At 37.5% G+C, this 13,778-nt stretch overlaps 2 protein-coding genes across 2 annotated transcripts; both read left to right on the plus strand.

The window, feature by feature from the left end:
• The first annotated feature begins 5,483 nt into the window (after positions 1-5,483).
• LOC131639838 (BTB/POZ domain-containing protein At3g50780-like) lies at positions 5,484-8,828 on the plus strand. Its single transcript, XM_058910287.1, has 3 exons — positions 5,484-5,793; positions 6,048-7,055; positions 7,597-8,828. Exons 2-3 carry the CDS (start codon positions 6,375-6,377, stop codon positions 8,557-8,559), a joined length of 1,644 nt encoding a protein of 547 aa, XP_058766270.1. The 5' UTR covers positions 5,484-5,793; positions 6,048-6,374; the 3' UTR covers positions 8,560-8,828.
• Positions 8,829-10,562: 1,734 nt separating this feature from the next.
• Positions 10,563-11,287, plus strand: LOC131644347 (uncharacterized). Its single transcript, XM_058914829.1, has 3 exons — positions 10,563-10,609; positions 10,738-10,987; positions 11,108-11,287. Exons 1-3 carry the CDS (start codon positions 10,563-10,565, stop codon positions 11,285-11,287), a joined length of 477 nt encoding a protein of 158 aa, XP_058770812.1.
• Positions 11,288-13,778: the final 2,491 nt, after the last annotated feature.

Below are 13,778 nucleotides of genomic sequence, written 5' to 3' on the forward strand. Positions count from 1 at the left end.
ATTGTTTAGATTGAAGGGAGTCTTGCTCTGATACGTAATATCGGGGATTGGGTCGTTATGTTTTGAACTATTATGTTCTCTTTGATGAATTGAGTTGGTTTATCTTTTGATGTTGACGTTTTAAGTTGTAACTCATGAACCATGATGTTCAGTTGATGTTTAAGGAGTTTACTTTAATGATGTTTAAGTTATGAATTCTGTTGCAAAGTATTTGAATAAATATGTTGATGTGTTATATGATGTATGTTTTAAAATGGATGCAACCCGTGTTACGGAGCAGGACAATTGTTTACAGTGATGTTTTTATGACGATGTGACACCCTTGTTGGTGATTTTATCTGACGTTATTTCATATTATATTGCGAATATTCTTTGTGGGTTAGAAGGGTGTTACAATACACCCCTTTGACAGTTTCTCGGAAGAGAATCTATCAAGAATGTGTAAACAAAGAATTCTAGAAAATGGGAATCCGACATTCATATCCTATCAAGGAGACCTCTTGAACAGATAGATCAAAATACTGTCGATTCCATAAATGTCATTACCACAACACTGATGACTGCATCTAGTGAAGGATGACATCAAGGAATTGATAAAAAGAGGTTTGCTGGCTTAATACGTGAAGGGAAACAAGCGAGAAAGAGAATACTCTCCTATAGGTAAATACCCCACAAAGGCTACCACAGTTGGAGCATGCGAGGATAACAAAAAGGCCAAAAAGGCAAACACCTTTATATTGCTGCCATTATTGGGGGAGTAAATGTGGATAGCAACAAGAATGTCGGGGTGCTGTCGAAGATGCTTTGTAGGTTCGATTAAAGCAATCAATTCCCTATAAAAAGTCAAGGGTGCTATCGGAGATGCTTTGTACGTCCGACTAAAGCCATCAATTCCCCACATAAATTTAGGGGTGTTGTCAGAGACGCTTTGTACGCCCGGCGAAAGCAATCAATTCTCTATATAAAGTCAGGGGTGCTGTCGGAGATGCTTTGTACGTCCGGTAAAGCAATCAATTCCCCATAAATAGTTAGGGGTGTTTTCGGAGACGATTTTTACATCCTAACAAAGCAATCATTTCCCTACAGGAAATCACGGCCCACTTCCATGTGGCAGCTGGCCATTCCAAATATCATGGTGGTTGGTAATTTGTCCACCTCTGACCGAGTTCTCACATGGCAGGGGGAAGAGGAATCGATCTTTGGTCGGGAACGACCCCAATGGCGTCCAATAAACTTTGAGGGAAGTGCTCTTAAATTCGTAAAGATCCGAAGATGTGTACTCATGATTTCGCCAACAATATCAAAATAGGCATATTAAACATATTACATATATACCCCCCCTTTTTATTGTAACAACGACATCCAATTAACGACAAAAGAAGACCTCACAACTTTTTTTAAGAACAATACTTTATATCTGGAACAATACTAAATCTGTAAAACAACAACGTTAAGTCAACCCTGAGGGGGGGACTTTGTAAGTCCGAAAATTTCAGAGCCAAGTATTCAGGACCAAGAACAAATACCTTAAACGGGTAATAAAGAGAACCTCATTCAATACATATGTATTCCTTACATACTCTTTGTAAAGAAAAAACAAGAGAGAGTTAGACCACCTCCTCAAAAGGACAATCTTCGCGCCCACGACAACTTGATCCGAACAGATTTTCTCCCTGGAAAGTGTCAGCGGGTAATGAAAATACTCTACTTCGTCCAAATAGTTTTTAAATGACTTTGAAACCGCCTTGAGGGAGGATTTTATTTAATCAACTAGTTATTGAGTTAGCAAAGCACTCATAAAATTCAAGGACTCTATTTCCTTATGAGCAGCTTGCTAACTGCTTCGAGCAATGGCTAAAGCCTGATCTTTCATCACCACAGTCTTCACCAACTGATCCACCTAGTCACAAAGAGAGCCAGTGAACTTCAGGGGAAGCAAAACATTTTTCACCCCTGAGAGAGGTAGAAGCTTCCTTTGTTTCTGATGATATATATCCCGTGAAGCCTCATATATTGGATTCTAGCTACCATGCTTCACTTCTCATCACGATACCAGTCGTATGGAAAAAAACCAAATGATCGGTTGCATCAAGAACCACCCGATGCACGTCGGGTATACCTTGTCTATTTGTCCATTTCATCTTCCAGAACAGGCTTAGAAAGCCCTACTAGATAAGAATAATCCTCATCCGGAGGAGGAGGTTGACGATTTCCAGAAGATTGAGATCCAGACCTTGTCAGTAAAGAACGAGGAGTTTGTCCGGAATGTAAATAAGATGCTTCAAGCGTTTCTTATCAGCTTCCAAAATCGAAGTATCTTCTCCTAGGTATCCTACTTTATTAATGAATTTCACCATTTGATCTTTCTAGTACTGAGCTTCTTCAGAAAGATCCTTCTCACCATTTGATCTTTCTAGTACTGAGCTTCTTCAGAAAGATCCTTCCTGGTGAGACTTATTAATACATTTTTGTGATTTTTTGTTCATGATGCACCAAATTTGCAGCTACTGGAGATGATATATGGAAGGAGAAAGTTGTGAGACTAACAAGCTAAAAAGTAAAATAAAAAAGAGAAAGAAAATGCTCAATCTCCTAAAAAAGAAAAACACGTTCTAAAAGGCAAAAAGACTCTATTAGGCACATCAAAATCTTTCACACGAAAAAACACTCAAGAGTTTAAAATCCCAATAATCACCATGATGATACATACGAATAGAGCTTCTGAACCAATGTGCATTAAATGCATGATTCTTTGTAGATTTGAAACGATCCTCCATCCATTACCAAAAAACCAAAGAATATTCTACATACGAGATCATAATATCAAGCTCCTACCTACTTATGCCTCAACAGGGGCTTATGGGACAACTATTCTGGGTCCAACTAGAGATACATTGGAAGAGTAAGGCCGACCATTATGATCTGTTCTGCAATGTAGTAAAGTTCCATTTTTACCATATCCTTTTCTAGCAACGAAAGTAACTACTTTAATGATCCCAAGAGATCTCCACCGTAAAGCACATCCAATAGTCATTCACAAAGGACAGTGAGAAAATAGTTGGTTTATATATATATATATATATATATATATATATATATATATATATATATATATATATATATATATATATATATATATATATATAATCAAAGTAACGATTTTTTTAACACAATTTCATTTCAATCTTCTTCTCCATACAATGACTTGGGCGTTGGAGTGCTAACCTTGCAGGTATCCCCCATTCCACCTCATGAGAGACCATAATCCACCGTCATATATGCCTAAATTTCTTAGTTCTAGGTCTAGAACGGAACAAATGTATTAATTAGGCGTTCGAATGCATTGAAGTCCCATATTATTTCCAACGTAAAATATGACCATCCTATAAATTGGATCGTCAATTGACATGGCTCGTTCTCATTTTTAAATACAGTTTGGTTTTTGATAGAATTATTCTTTCCAATTTCCCCTAGAGTTTCTTACATCTTATAAACTTGTTTCTCTTACAAACTTCAACGACCTTTGATCTTCTTATCGCTTTGTCAATATAGAGTTTCTAGATTTGAGCCATTATGTCCTTCGAGATTTCTTCGTTATTTATGCTCTCTTTTTTTATAGGTAATTTTCTATCTTTTCGCCATATAATGTACCTTTCCCTTTTCTTGCAGTGGCCAACTTGGGGAGTGCTCCTACGAATATGGTGAATGACACAGACGATGGAGATTCTTCATCTTCATCTGAAGTTGACCACCCATACCTTTTAAAGATTTTTATGGCAACCCTTTAGAGATTAATTATCATGTCTATGCAGTGACAACCCCAGACTTGGCTTGGACTTTACTCAGAATAATAGTGACCCTGAGGCGAGGGATCACGCTGCTTGCATCACCTCCTTTGCTCAAGCTTATTCGAGTTTTGGTGTTGCTTTGACTGCCCAAAAGGAGTGTTACAATGGCAATTTTGTTTGATCCCTTGGGCTGACGACTAGAGGGCTCCCACAGGTACACAAACTAAGGGCCATACTGATCTTTGCTACCATCCTACCAATCCTAACATCAATTTGTTAGTTCGTGACAGTCAGGTAAATTTGGTGCATTGTGACGATTTAGTGGAGTCGTCAGATGTCGATCAATATCAATGGATGCATTCAGAACTCTAAGGACAATTTATGTCTTCAATATTGTGGCTAACATTAGAAGTGGATGCGGGTCTATCATCTGACTAGTCTGTCTCTTTAGTTGATGATGACAAAATAATCTGCAACATATTCGGGGGATGCTTCATCCCAATCTACGAACGCCTGATCCGCAATCTAAAATTGAGACTCAATTGCATTTAGTTCGAGAAAGGGGTGCTTGAACATTTACAGACTGTCCCTTCTCAACTGCACCATGTAACTTGGGCGTTTGTTAAAATGTTTTAACATTGGTATGAATACAATGGGCAAGAAGGCTCTCCTTCAATGAACCTCTTATCACATTTACATTGGCAACTGGAAGTATTTTAAGGACCATTACTTCTTGATAACTCCACCGCCTATATCGATTTCTTTTGGATTCAGAGTCACAACTCTGCTTCCTCAGCTGCTCTGATTTAGAACATGCCATATGCTTGGACAAGATACAAAGATGGTGGTCCCAAGACCACTTTGATCAAGATTTTAACACCTACTTCTAAGTCAAATAGCTATTGAGTTTTCTTTAGAATAACAAGTAAACCTCTCAGGACATTGACTGACTCAGAACATCTAACTTTTTGAGAGAATTTTGTATAGAGAGCTATAAGAATCAAGAAAAATAAATCATAATAGGAGTATTTTTTTGTTATTATGAAAAACATAAGGGTACCATTTCTCCAAACATTTCCTTGTCATATAGACCCAAAAGTTCTCCCAAAAAAGATTAACTCTATATTTCATAATTAATTAAAACCCAGCTAATCAACTTTAAGACACTTAATTAAGCTAAAAGCCACTCATATCCTGTTATTTTCTAAAGTAATTTGCATCTAAAGCAATTAGCACACCTCTTCTATAATTAACAATCAAACTAAAAACCTCCCTCCTCTATCTCAATTTTTGTATGAACACTAACAATAGGGTGTACTAGTCATGACCTTCTTCACTAGAGGGTGTACTAGTCATTGCACAATATAGCATACTTCATCTTTACTCCACATCATAATAACTCCCAGCCTAGAAAATCCAACAACGGTCTCCTAAAGCAACTTAGAGACACAAAGAATCTCAAACATTTATAGATAAAAAAATAAAACAATCAATCAATGAAATAAAATTGAAGCATGCTTACTGTCACTTACTATTATTATGAGTGCTGAGTTGTGTCTATAAACAACATTAACAACAAGAACAAAAACAAGAGAAGATAAATATAGCAATAAAAAATAAATAAAAAAAAACAATTATTTTTTCTTTTGTTTTTGTTCCCAAAACAAAACAATAACCTTTGAGTAGAATAATACAAATGATGTAGAGTATTGAAATTCTGTGGTCCAATTCAAAACTAGAAAATTTTCTGAGACCCACATAAGATACAAAGGGAAACAATCATCAAAAGCATGGAACTGTTAAAGTAGAAAACACAGTTCATGAGCTATCATCATCCATTCCCTTTTTGCTTTTTCGGGTCTCGTGGTCTCTACTTTTCAAATTAAACAAAGGATTCACTCATTGTTCATTCTTTGCACTGCACCTCTTCAATCATTTTCATCTCTGTAAGAGGGTTTCAGAAGAGTCCTAGAGGTTGCTCATGCTCACATAGCTTAATTTCTTGGTAAAGTTTCAATCTTTTTCTGATGGGGTTGCTAGTTTCTTGAAAAAGGAAGAATTTTTATGTGTTTTTTATCTGATATTTACTGTTTTTAGTTTTTATATGGTTCTGATCTATAGTTAACAAAAGGGTTGTTTCTAAAGGGTTGTGTTTAATTTCTGTTTATTTTTGTGTTATTGTGATTTGAGATTTGAGAATATTAAATGAAAATTATTGTTACTGATGTTTTTGTGAATTTTTTTATGAAACTACTACAGTGATTCAATTTGGGGGAAAAGGAGATTCAGCTTCAGAGACTGAGAAAGTGTTGATTTTTATGAGGGAGAAATGAAAATCACTGTGTTCAAGAGAAGAGTTCAAGTTTCCTGAAAGAGTGGAACAAAAATTGGCGAAATATTCTCTTACCCTTTTGACTTGACTATTTAGTTAGTTCAATTAATGTTTGTTACATAGAAACTTGAACTTGTTGGGTTATTTCCGGTTTTTTTTTTTTTCAACAGCAACGTTTTCTCAGTGATGCAATCTTAGTATTTTGGTCTGATTTTGTGTTGTGTCTGTTAAAAATTGTACCTTTTTGAATAAACATGGGAGATGTTAGGGTTAATAGGGTAGATCAAGGACATACAAAGATTAGGAATGTTCCAATAGCTGTTACCCCTGAAGGGTTTTGGTGTTGTCCTTCACCTGTTGTGTTTCAGAAAAGTCATAAGCCTCAGAATCCATTGAATAAAACCAAACCGTCTTCGTCTCCACCGCAACCACAACCGAAAGCTAGTGTTCAGAAGAAGCCGGTGGTAGTGCAAGTGACGGAGAGAAGAGGTTCTGCACCTGCACCTGCACCTTTACCTGAATCTGCATCGTCTAGATCGGTGATTTCCGATGATCAACGTTGTAGTGTTGGGTTAGAAAGGTCTTCGGCGGGTACTTCTTTGGGTGCTGAGAGATTATCTTCTAGGCCGAAAATTGAAACCATGCCGAGAAAGGTAGCTATTGAGTTTGGTGAGCCTGGAACTTGTGATATGAAGGTGGTTTTATTAGGGAAACAAGGTTTTTCTGTTAAGTTGAGTGTGCATAGGGATGTTCTGATAGAGAAGAGTAGTTTCTTTTCTGAAAAGATTTCGGAACAATCGGATTTGTCTTGTCTACAAATCGGAGATTGTGAGGATGTTGAAATATATGTTGAAGCTGTTGGTTTGATGTACTGCAAGGAAATGAAACAGCGACTCATGAAACAGAATGTTTCTCGCATTCTTCGAATTCTTAAGGTAACTTTCTATGCTCCCTTCTGATAAAATTTCCAATACCGTTTCCTTGATATATGGTTTGATGAAAGTTCATGTTCTTTGGCTAATATGTAGCTATCAACCACTGCTTCTAGTGATTTGTTTTTATTGCATTTACATTACCAAATGCCACTAGCAACTGAATGTTCATTAGTCATGGAGCATATACAAGGATGGATATAGGAAATATGAATGATTTTGTTCTATTTGTGATATATGATTTTGTTCTATTTGTGATATATGAATTCCCGTAGATGCATACCACTAGTGGTTACCAAAGCAAAAAAAATCTTGTTTTGGAACACTTGTCTGAGTCGTCGAGCACGTGTCGAACACGGACATGTGTTAGATACGGAGACACGCCAAAATTGAGAGATGTTCTTGCTTCATTATTTGTGACACTGTTACTGTTATGGTCAACAAATTTTTGTTTTCGTGATTATCAGAATCCATTGATTATTGTCAATGGTTGAAGAACTATTAAATGTTATTTTGAAAACCTTTAAATTTTATCTTCCCTCAGGTTGCAGAATTCCTTGGCTTCAGCTCGTGTATCCAATCATGCTTGGAGTACTTGGAGGCTGTCCCCTGGGTCGGAGATGAAGAAGAAGAAAAAGTCGTCTCAACTGTACTACAACTCCAAGGGGAAGGAATTGGGGTCAACCCTGTGTTGAAACGAATTTCATCTGACGTTTCCAATGTCCCGAAAGACACATTTTCTCAAATTATCGATCTTGTTCTCAAAAGCAACGAGGAAAAAGGTCGTCGAGAGATGAAATCCATAGTTCTAAAGCTCCTCAGGGAGAACAACAGTCTTCCAAGTTACGCTCGTTCCACCGACATCTGTAACGACATGATATATACATCCTGCAGAAGCTGTTCGGATTTATTATTGTCTCTCTTCAAGCAAGCTGCAGAATCATCCTTTGCAGGCAAACCAAGTGATGAAAGAGATTCTGTAATAAAGCGCATAGCTCTCGAAGCTGACAACCTTTCATGGTTGCTTGATATTTTAGTTGACAAACAAGCCGCCGACGAATTTGCACTGTTATGGGCAAACCAGCAGGAATTAGCTGTCTTACACACGAAGCTACCAATTGTGTCTCGTTATCACGTTAGCTGCATTTCCGGGAAATTATATGTCGGCATTGGTAGAGGGGAGTTGTTGCCGTCTAAGGACACACGGCAATTGTTGTTGCAAACATGGCTGCAGCCGCTAATGAACGACTACAACTGGCTACAACACGGATGCAGGTCTTTCGACAGGAAGCTTGTGGAGGAAGGAATCGGGAGAACGATTCTGACCTTACCGTTGGAAGATCAACAAAGTATTTTGCTTTCTTGGGTTGGTATTTTTTTGAAAACCGGTGATAGCTGTCCTAATCTTCAAAGGGCTTTTGAGGTGTGGTGGCGCCGAACTTTCATTCGGCCGTATGTCGAAAATCAAGGTAATGCCGCGTCAGATAGTTCCTCGGCGACGAAATGATTGAATATACTTTTGAATGGTATTAATGTTAGTGGAAATGGATTTTGTATAACTGAGTATGAGAGATTATAGAGATTCTGTTGACAGCAGAACATGTTTTAACCTCTTCCAGCAGCTGACAAAAAGTTTAGGATTGAAACATGTTATTTGTGATTGTATGAGTTGATTGCTGATTCCATGTTGAAACATCACTGATTTGATGAATTTCTGTTTTTGTTTTTGTATAATCTCTTCAAAGGAGTGGAATGGAATTCTTAGTTTTTAACTAATCTTGGTGTAAAGATACTTGGATGCTATGTAGTATCGACACCTTAGAAAAAAAGTGTGTCCATCAGACACCAACACGACACCACGGCATCGACACTTATCAGTTATCACGTGTCCACGACACCGTGCCATCGACACTTATCAGTTATCATTACTTTCAATTTATTATTATTTTTTAAATTATTATTGGTATTTGTGTTTACTTGAAAATTCCACTTTATATAAACTTATTTTTGAGATAAAAGGATAAAGATCTACATTCAAAATTTCACTAAAAAAAACACACCTAACCATCATGTGATTGTACTAAATCAAGATAATTCAAAGACGATGGATAATTTGATACATTTGTAAGATTAATTACAAGTTTGATTTTTCAATTGTTTTTTTTATTTAAATTTTGGTACTTTCATTTTAAAATCTAGTTATTATTCTTTTCATTATGATTGGACACCAACCAGATGGCACATTCCGAACGGAGAATCCAGCCTAATTAGTGATTCCCCCCTTTGGTGGGACTAATCCAACTATAGATTTGACTCTTGAGTCGGTAATGCCGCTTGTGGGGACTAATCCAACTGAACAAGCATAACCATCAAGAATGGAATCCAATAAAATCTCACTTCTGCCCATGCTAATCTTCCTTGGGCATTCTATTTCCCCTTGCGTGCTAGACACTCTTGTCTGAAACAAAGAAGCCCTGGACCCAAACAAAAAAAAGGCTTTGTTGGCAAACCAGGACGAGTCAAACTTTGGATGTTCTTTGGGGCAGCAGTCGCAAAGGCCCACTTACTACTCAATGCAGCACTGAAGCTCATCACATTTTGGGGAGAAGGCGACATCCTTTATCTTACCAGGCGTGCAGCACAATACACGCGTTTAGGTCATAAGTCTTATCTCAGGCTGATAGTTGGGATTATAATGCCTTTGTTTTATGGACCTCGGGACCTTTAATTTCCAACTTCAGCTATCCCTCTTTTTTGTAGATGTACTGCCACAAGCACATATTTTCTATTTTAAATTTCATTTGTTCCGTAGATGTATCTACGGAAGATTTCCAGCAATGCATATATGAAAGCATTTGATCTTATATTCGAGCCAGACTCTTCTCCTCCCTCATTCTTCACTTTTCTTCTTCTTCACGCTCTCAAACTCTCTCAACCTCAAAAATCAAAATCTATCAAAGTTGTTTTTTTCCTCTCGAGTTCGGCAGTAAACGTGTGCATTAACGATCAACACATTCTAACAACTTCAAAACTCAATTTAATCGGTAAGTTTTCGAGATTTCGAGTTATTTTAGAGTATTTCCCGTAATAGAGTTTGAATACACTTTTAGGTGTAGAAATCATTAGTTAGTTTTAGAAACATAGTTTAGAGACAATATATGTATCTTTTGATGTGTAAAACAGACGATGAAGCCACAAAAATGGGGTTTTATTGTGGCTGGAACAGTCACAAATATCATTGTTGTGTCTTAGAAGTTTCAGAACCTTCCGTAGGTGCATCTATAGAATAAATGAAACGTTAGGTTGTTTTGTAGATGCACCTACAGAACAATTCTAGTTTTTTAAAATGATGGGTTTTTCCGTAGCTAAATCTACAGAAGGTTTCCGTATGTGTACCTACGGAGATAAATTTGGGTTTTTCCTTTTCTTTTTATAACTAAATTGTACTCACTCGATTTTATTTTTAATAGATTGCACACATTATGGCCGACCTGTCAGACAGACTTATACATGGGAGGATTTAACAACATGCCTTCGTGCGACGTGCACGGATGCAGGTAGTGTCACAGGTAACAATTGTATCCTCCGTTCCAGCAGATGTACCTGATACATCCGTTCCAGTAGAGGTACCTGGTACATCGGTTCCAGTAGAAGGGCCTTCCACATCTACTACTTCATCCTGAAGGCCTCGGGATGATGGTGAGGGTTCCTCACAGAAGCCCTCCGCCCGCAGACGTCGCCTGGACACTTCTTCCACTCATGTGCCACCTCCGATCGATGCTGGGTCTCACGTTCCACCTTCTGATGGTATTGACCCGTTTCATGAGGAGGCAGATGCGGTTGAGGCGCTTGTGGCCTACCTAGGTGGTCCTTCTGATTTATCCTTGTTGACAAGATATGCAGATTATACAGCCAGACATGTCAGAGACGAAGAGGTAAAATTTCTTACTTATTATTTATTACTTTTTTGTCCTCAATGAAAATTAATTATTTCTAACTTTGTAATTATTAACAGAGTTTTCTTTGGAAAATTTCTAGATAAGCATCCACTGAAGTTCTACAACCACGATCGGAAGATTACCGCTCTACAGCAACCTGATGAGTCGTGGTTCCCGGATGTCCTCACAGATTCTGGGCTGAAGGACCTCTGTCAGATTGGATACTCCACCATATATAATGGGATGCTGGTGGCATTTGCAGAGAGGTGGCACCATGAGACGTCGTCATTCCATTAGCCTCATGGTGAGGTTACTATCACTCTTGACGACAACGCATGCCTCCTATATATACCTATCAGGGGTACCCTCCTTGGTCACGGTAGGCTGACGAAGAAGGAAGCGAGGTGTTGAGATATTACTTCCTATTTTTGTTAGGCACTCAGCTGTTTGTGGACTCGAGCTCCTCATACACATATGTCGTTTACCTAAGGTACTTATCGGATACCGCACGTATCCATGAGTAAACTGGGGAGTGACTACACTGGCGTATATCTACCATAGACTCAGAGAGGGATGCCTGTGGAAGGCAAGGACTATGGATGACACGAATCTACTCCCTCTTAGTGGTAACAATCTTATATCATTTTACTTTTTCTCAAAGTTGTTCATTACAACACTTTCCCATGATCATTGGTTAGGGAGAGGTTCCTGGCTACATTGAGGCCATGCCTTGTGCTAGTGCCTTCACCCCCTCAGAGGGAACCATGTGCCGAATCCTTACAGGCATTATCTTGACCGTATGGTGTAACATCCTTCTAAACTCCCGTGGAAATTAAATAAATTATTCAGAGTACATAAAAATAAGGGTGTCACAATTGAAATTTAAAAACAAACATCATACGTCTATGTCATACATTCACTAAGGAAATTCAACACAATTCATAACTACTCATGTTAACACAGCGGAAATCAGTTATACGGAATAGTTCAACATCTTTAGAAACTATATCCCACCAAAACTCAAATAAAATAAATAGTAATAAACATAAACTCAAAACAACGTGTTCCCTAGTGTTACAATATCAGAGCATGACACCTGACGCTAAACTAAACGCACTGACTCATGAGCTAATTCTCACAAAGTCGTAAAAGCCGCTATCCTCAATCTGAAAATGACAACATGTAAGGGTGAGTCTCATCGCAATTAACAAATATTATTACATCATAAATAATAACACATCATAGTTATATTAATCACCCAATTGTATTATATTCAGACAATTCAACAAATACACAACCAACACATCACCAATTCATAACACTGAAACACATTCAATCATGCTATGAAAATCATGCATATGAATGAACTGACACTATGCATGTGGTACCAAACATCATCAATGGGAATAGCCCACCGACCGATCCAACATCTCCAAGATACGGCCCTGCCAGCACAAATTCCACACAATGGGAATTATGCCCTTCGCTGAATCCACAACATCATTCGGATTCAACCCTCAAACATATGATTATGAATGAATGCGAACATATACAACATACTTATAACATCGTCGATACGATGAACATCATCGTCTCATCTCTTACCATCATCATTATTATCAAGCATGTATATGTATCAGCATCATTCATCACAATCAATCATCATCACCATCATTATAGAACATACATGTATTTACACCAATCATCATCATAATCAATGATAAGAATATACATGTATTCACATCATTCAACACATCTCATATTGTCACATCTCATCATATATGTCAACAATATATCATCCATCAAACAAACAAAATATTCGCATCATACTTATATCATCACACAAATTATCTCATAAGCTCCATCACCTAATAAAACAAATCATCATACGAATCATGTTTAAAACATAGCATGTATTAACACATCTCATCACATATAAGCACACTACATCATTCATCAAACAATAAACTCATGATTTCAATTTAATTGAAAGTTACACCTCATTTTATCATTTAAACACATAAGTTATCTCATAAGGGTCATCATACTCGAAACGGCACTAAAAATGGACATACGGTTTGAAAGTTATGGCCTTCGAAAAATTTGTTAAAAATTTGTATGTTGTGAGTCGACTCACAATTTTTGCAGGTCGACGCATAGAATTTTATGTCCCCATCGGGTTTGCTCAGGTCGACCCATGAGTCGACTCATGCTGGTCTTTTGGGAACCTATAGGTCGACGCATGAGTTCCATAGGTCGACGCACGCTGCGTTTATACAGATTTTTTCTGCGATTTTTGACATCTTTCTCTCCCAATCTCAATCTAATCGCACCAAAACAGTTCCCACACCAAAATGTCATCAATTAACATGACATACTACAATTGTAACACATTTTAAAGGTCATATAACACCAAAATTCATCAATCCATCAATTACATCAATTCAACAAAAGCAACCTAAATCTCCCAAAACCCCAAAACCTAATCATACAATCCAATTGACCTAAATAATATTCTCAATCAATATTATCACCTAAAATACGATAAGAGATGTTAATCGGAGAGTTTCCCCTTACCTTAGCAAAAGATCTTGATTAGCCCTCTTCTTCTTCTGTTTCCTCTTTCACGTATCAGCTCTTCTACTCTTCTGCTCCTCTTTCACATCTATTTTCCTTTTTCCCTCAATTCCTTATTTTTATGAAAATAGATTTTAATTTAGTAAAAGGCCTACTAACATAGCACCCACTATTTACTAACACCACACTTGACCCAATAGCTCTATTTCTC

Source organism: Vicia villosa, linkage group LG1 (genome assembly GCF_029867415.1).
Source record: "Vicia villosa cultivar HV-30 ecotype Madison, WI linkage group LG1, Vvil1.0, whole genome shotgun sequence".
Lineage (NCBI taxonomy): Eukaryota > Viridiplantae > Streptophyta > Magnoliopsida > Fabales > Fabaceae > Vicia > Vicia villosa.

Bases quoted from the DNA above. Each gene is read 5' to 3' on its own strand.
- LOC131639838 (XM_058910287.1), top strand. From the start codon at position 6,375: ATGGGAGATGTTAGGGTTAATAGGGTAGATCAAGGACATACAAAGATT. The intron at 7,056-7,596 runs GTAACTTTCTAT...ATCTTCCCTCAG, and splicing joins GCATTCTTCGAATTCTTAAG to GTTGCAGAATTCCTTGGCTT.
- LOC131644347 (XM_058914829.1), top strand. From the start codon at position 10,563: ATGGGAGGATTTAACAACATGCCTTCGTGCGACGTGCACGGATGCAG. The intron at 10,610-10,737 runs GTAGTGTCACAG...TTCATCCTGAAG, and splicing joins TGCGACGTGCACGGATGCAG to GCCTCGGGATGATGGTGAGG. The intron at 10,988-11,107 runs GTAAAATTTCTT...CATCCACTGAAG, and splicing joins GACATGTCAGAGACGAAGAG to TTCTACAACCACGATCGGAA.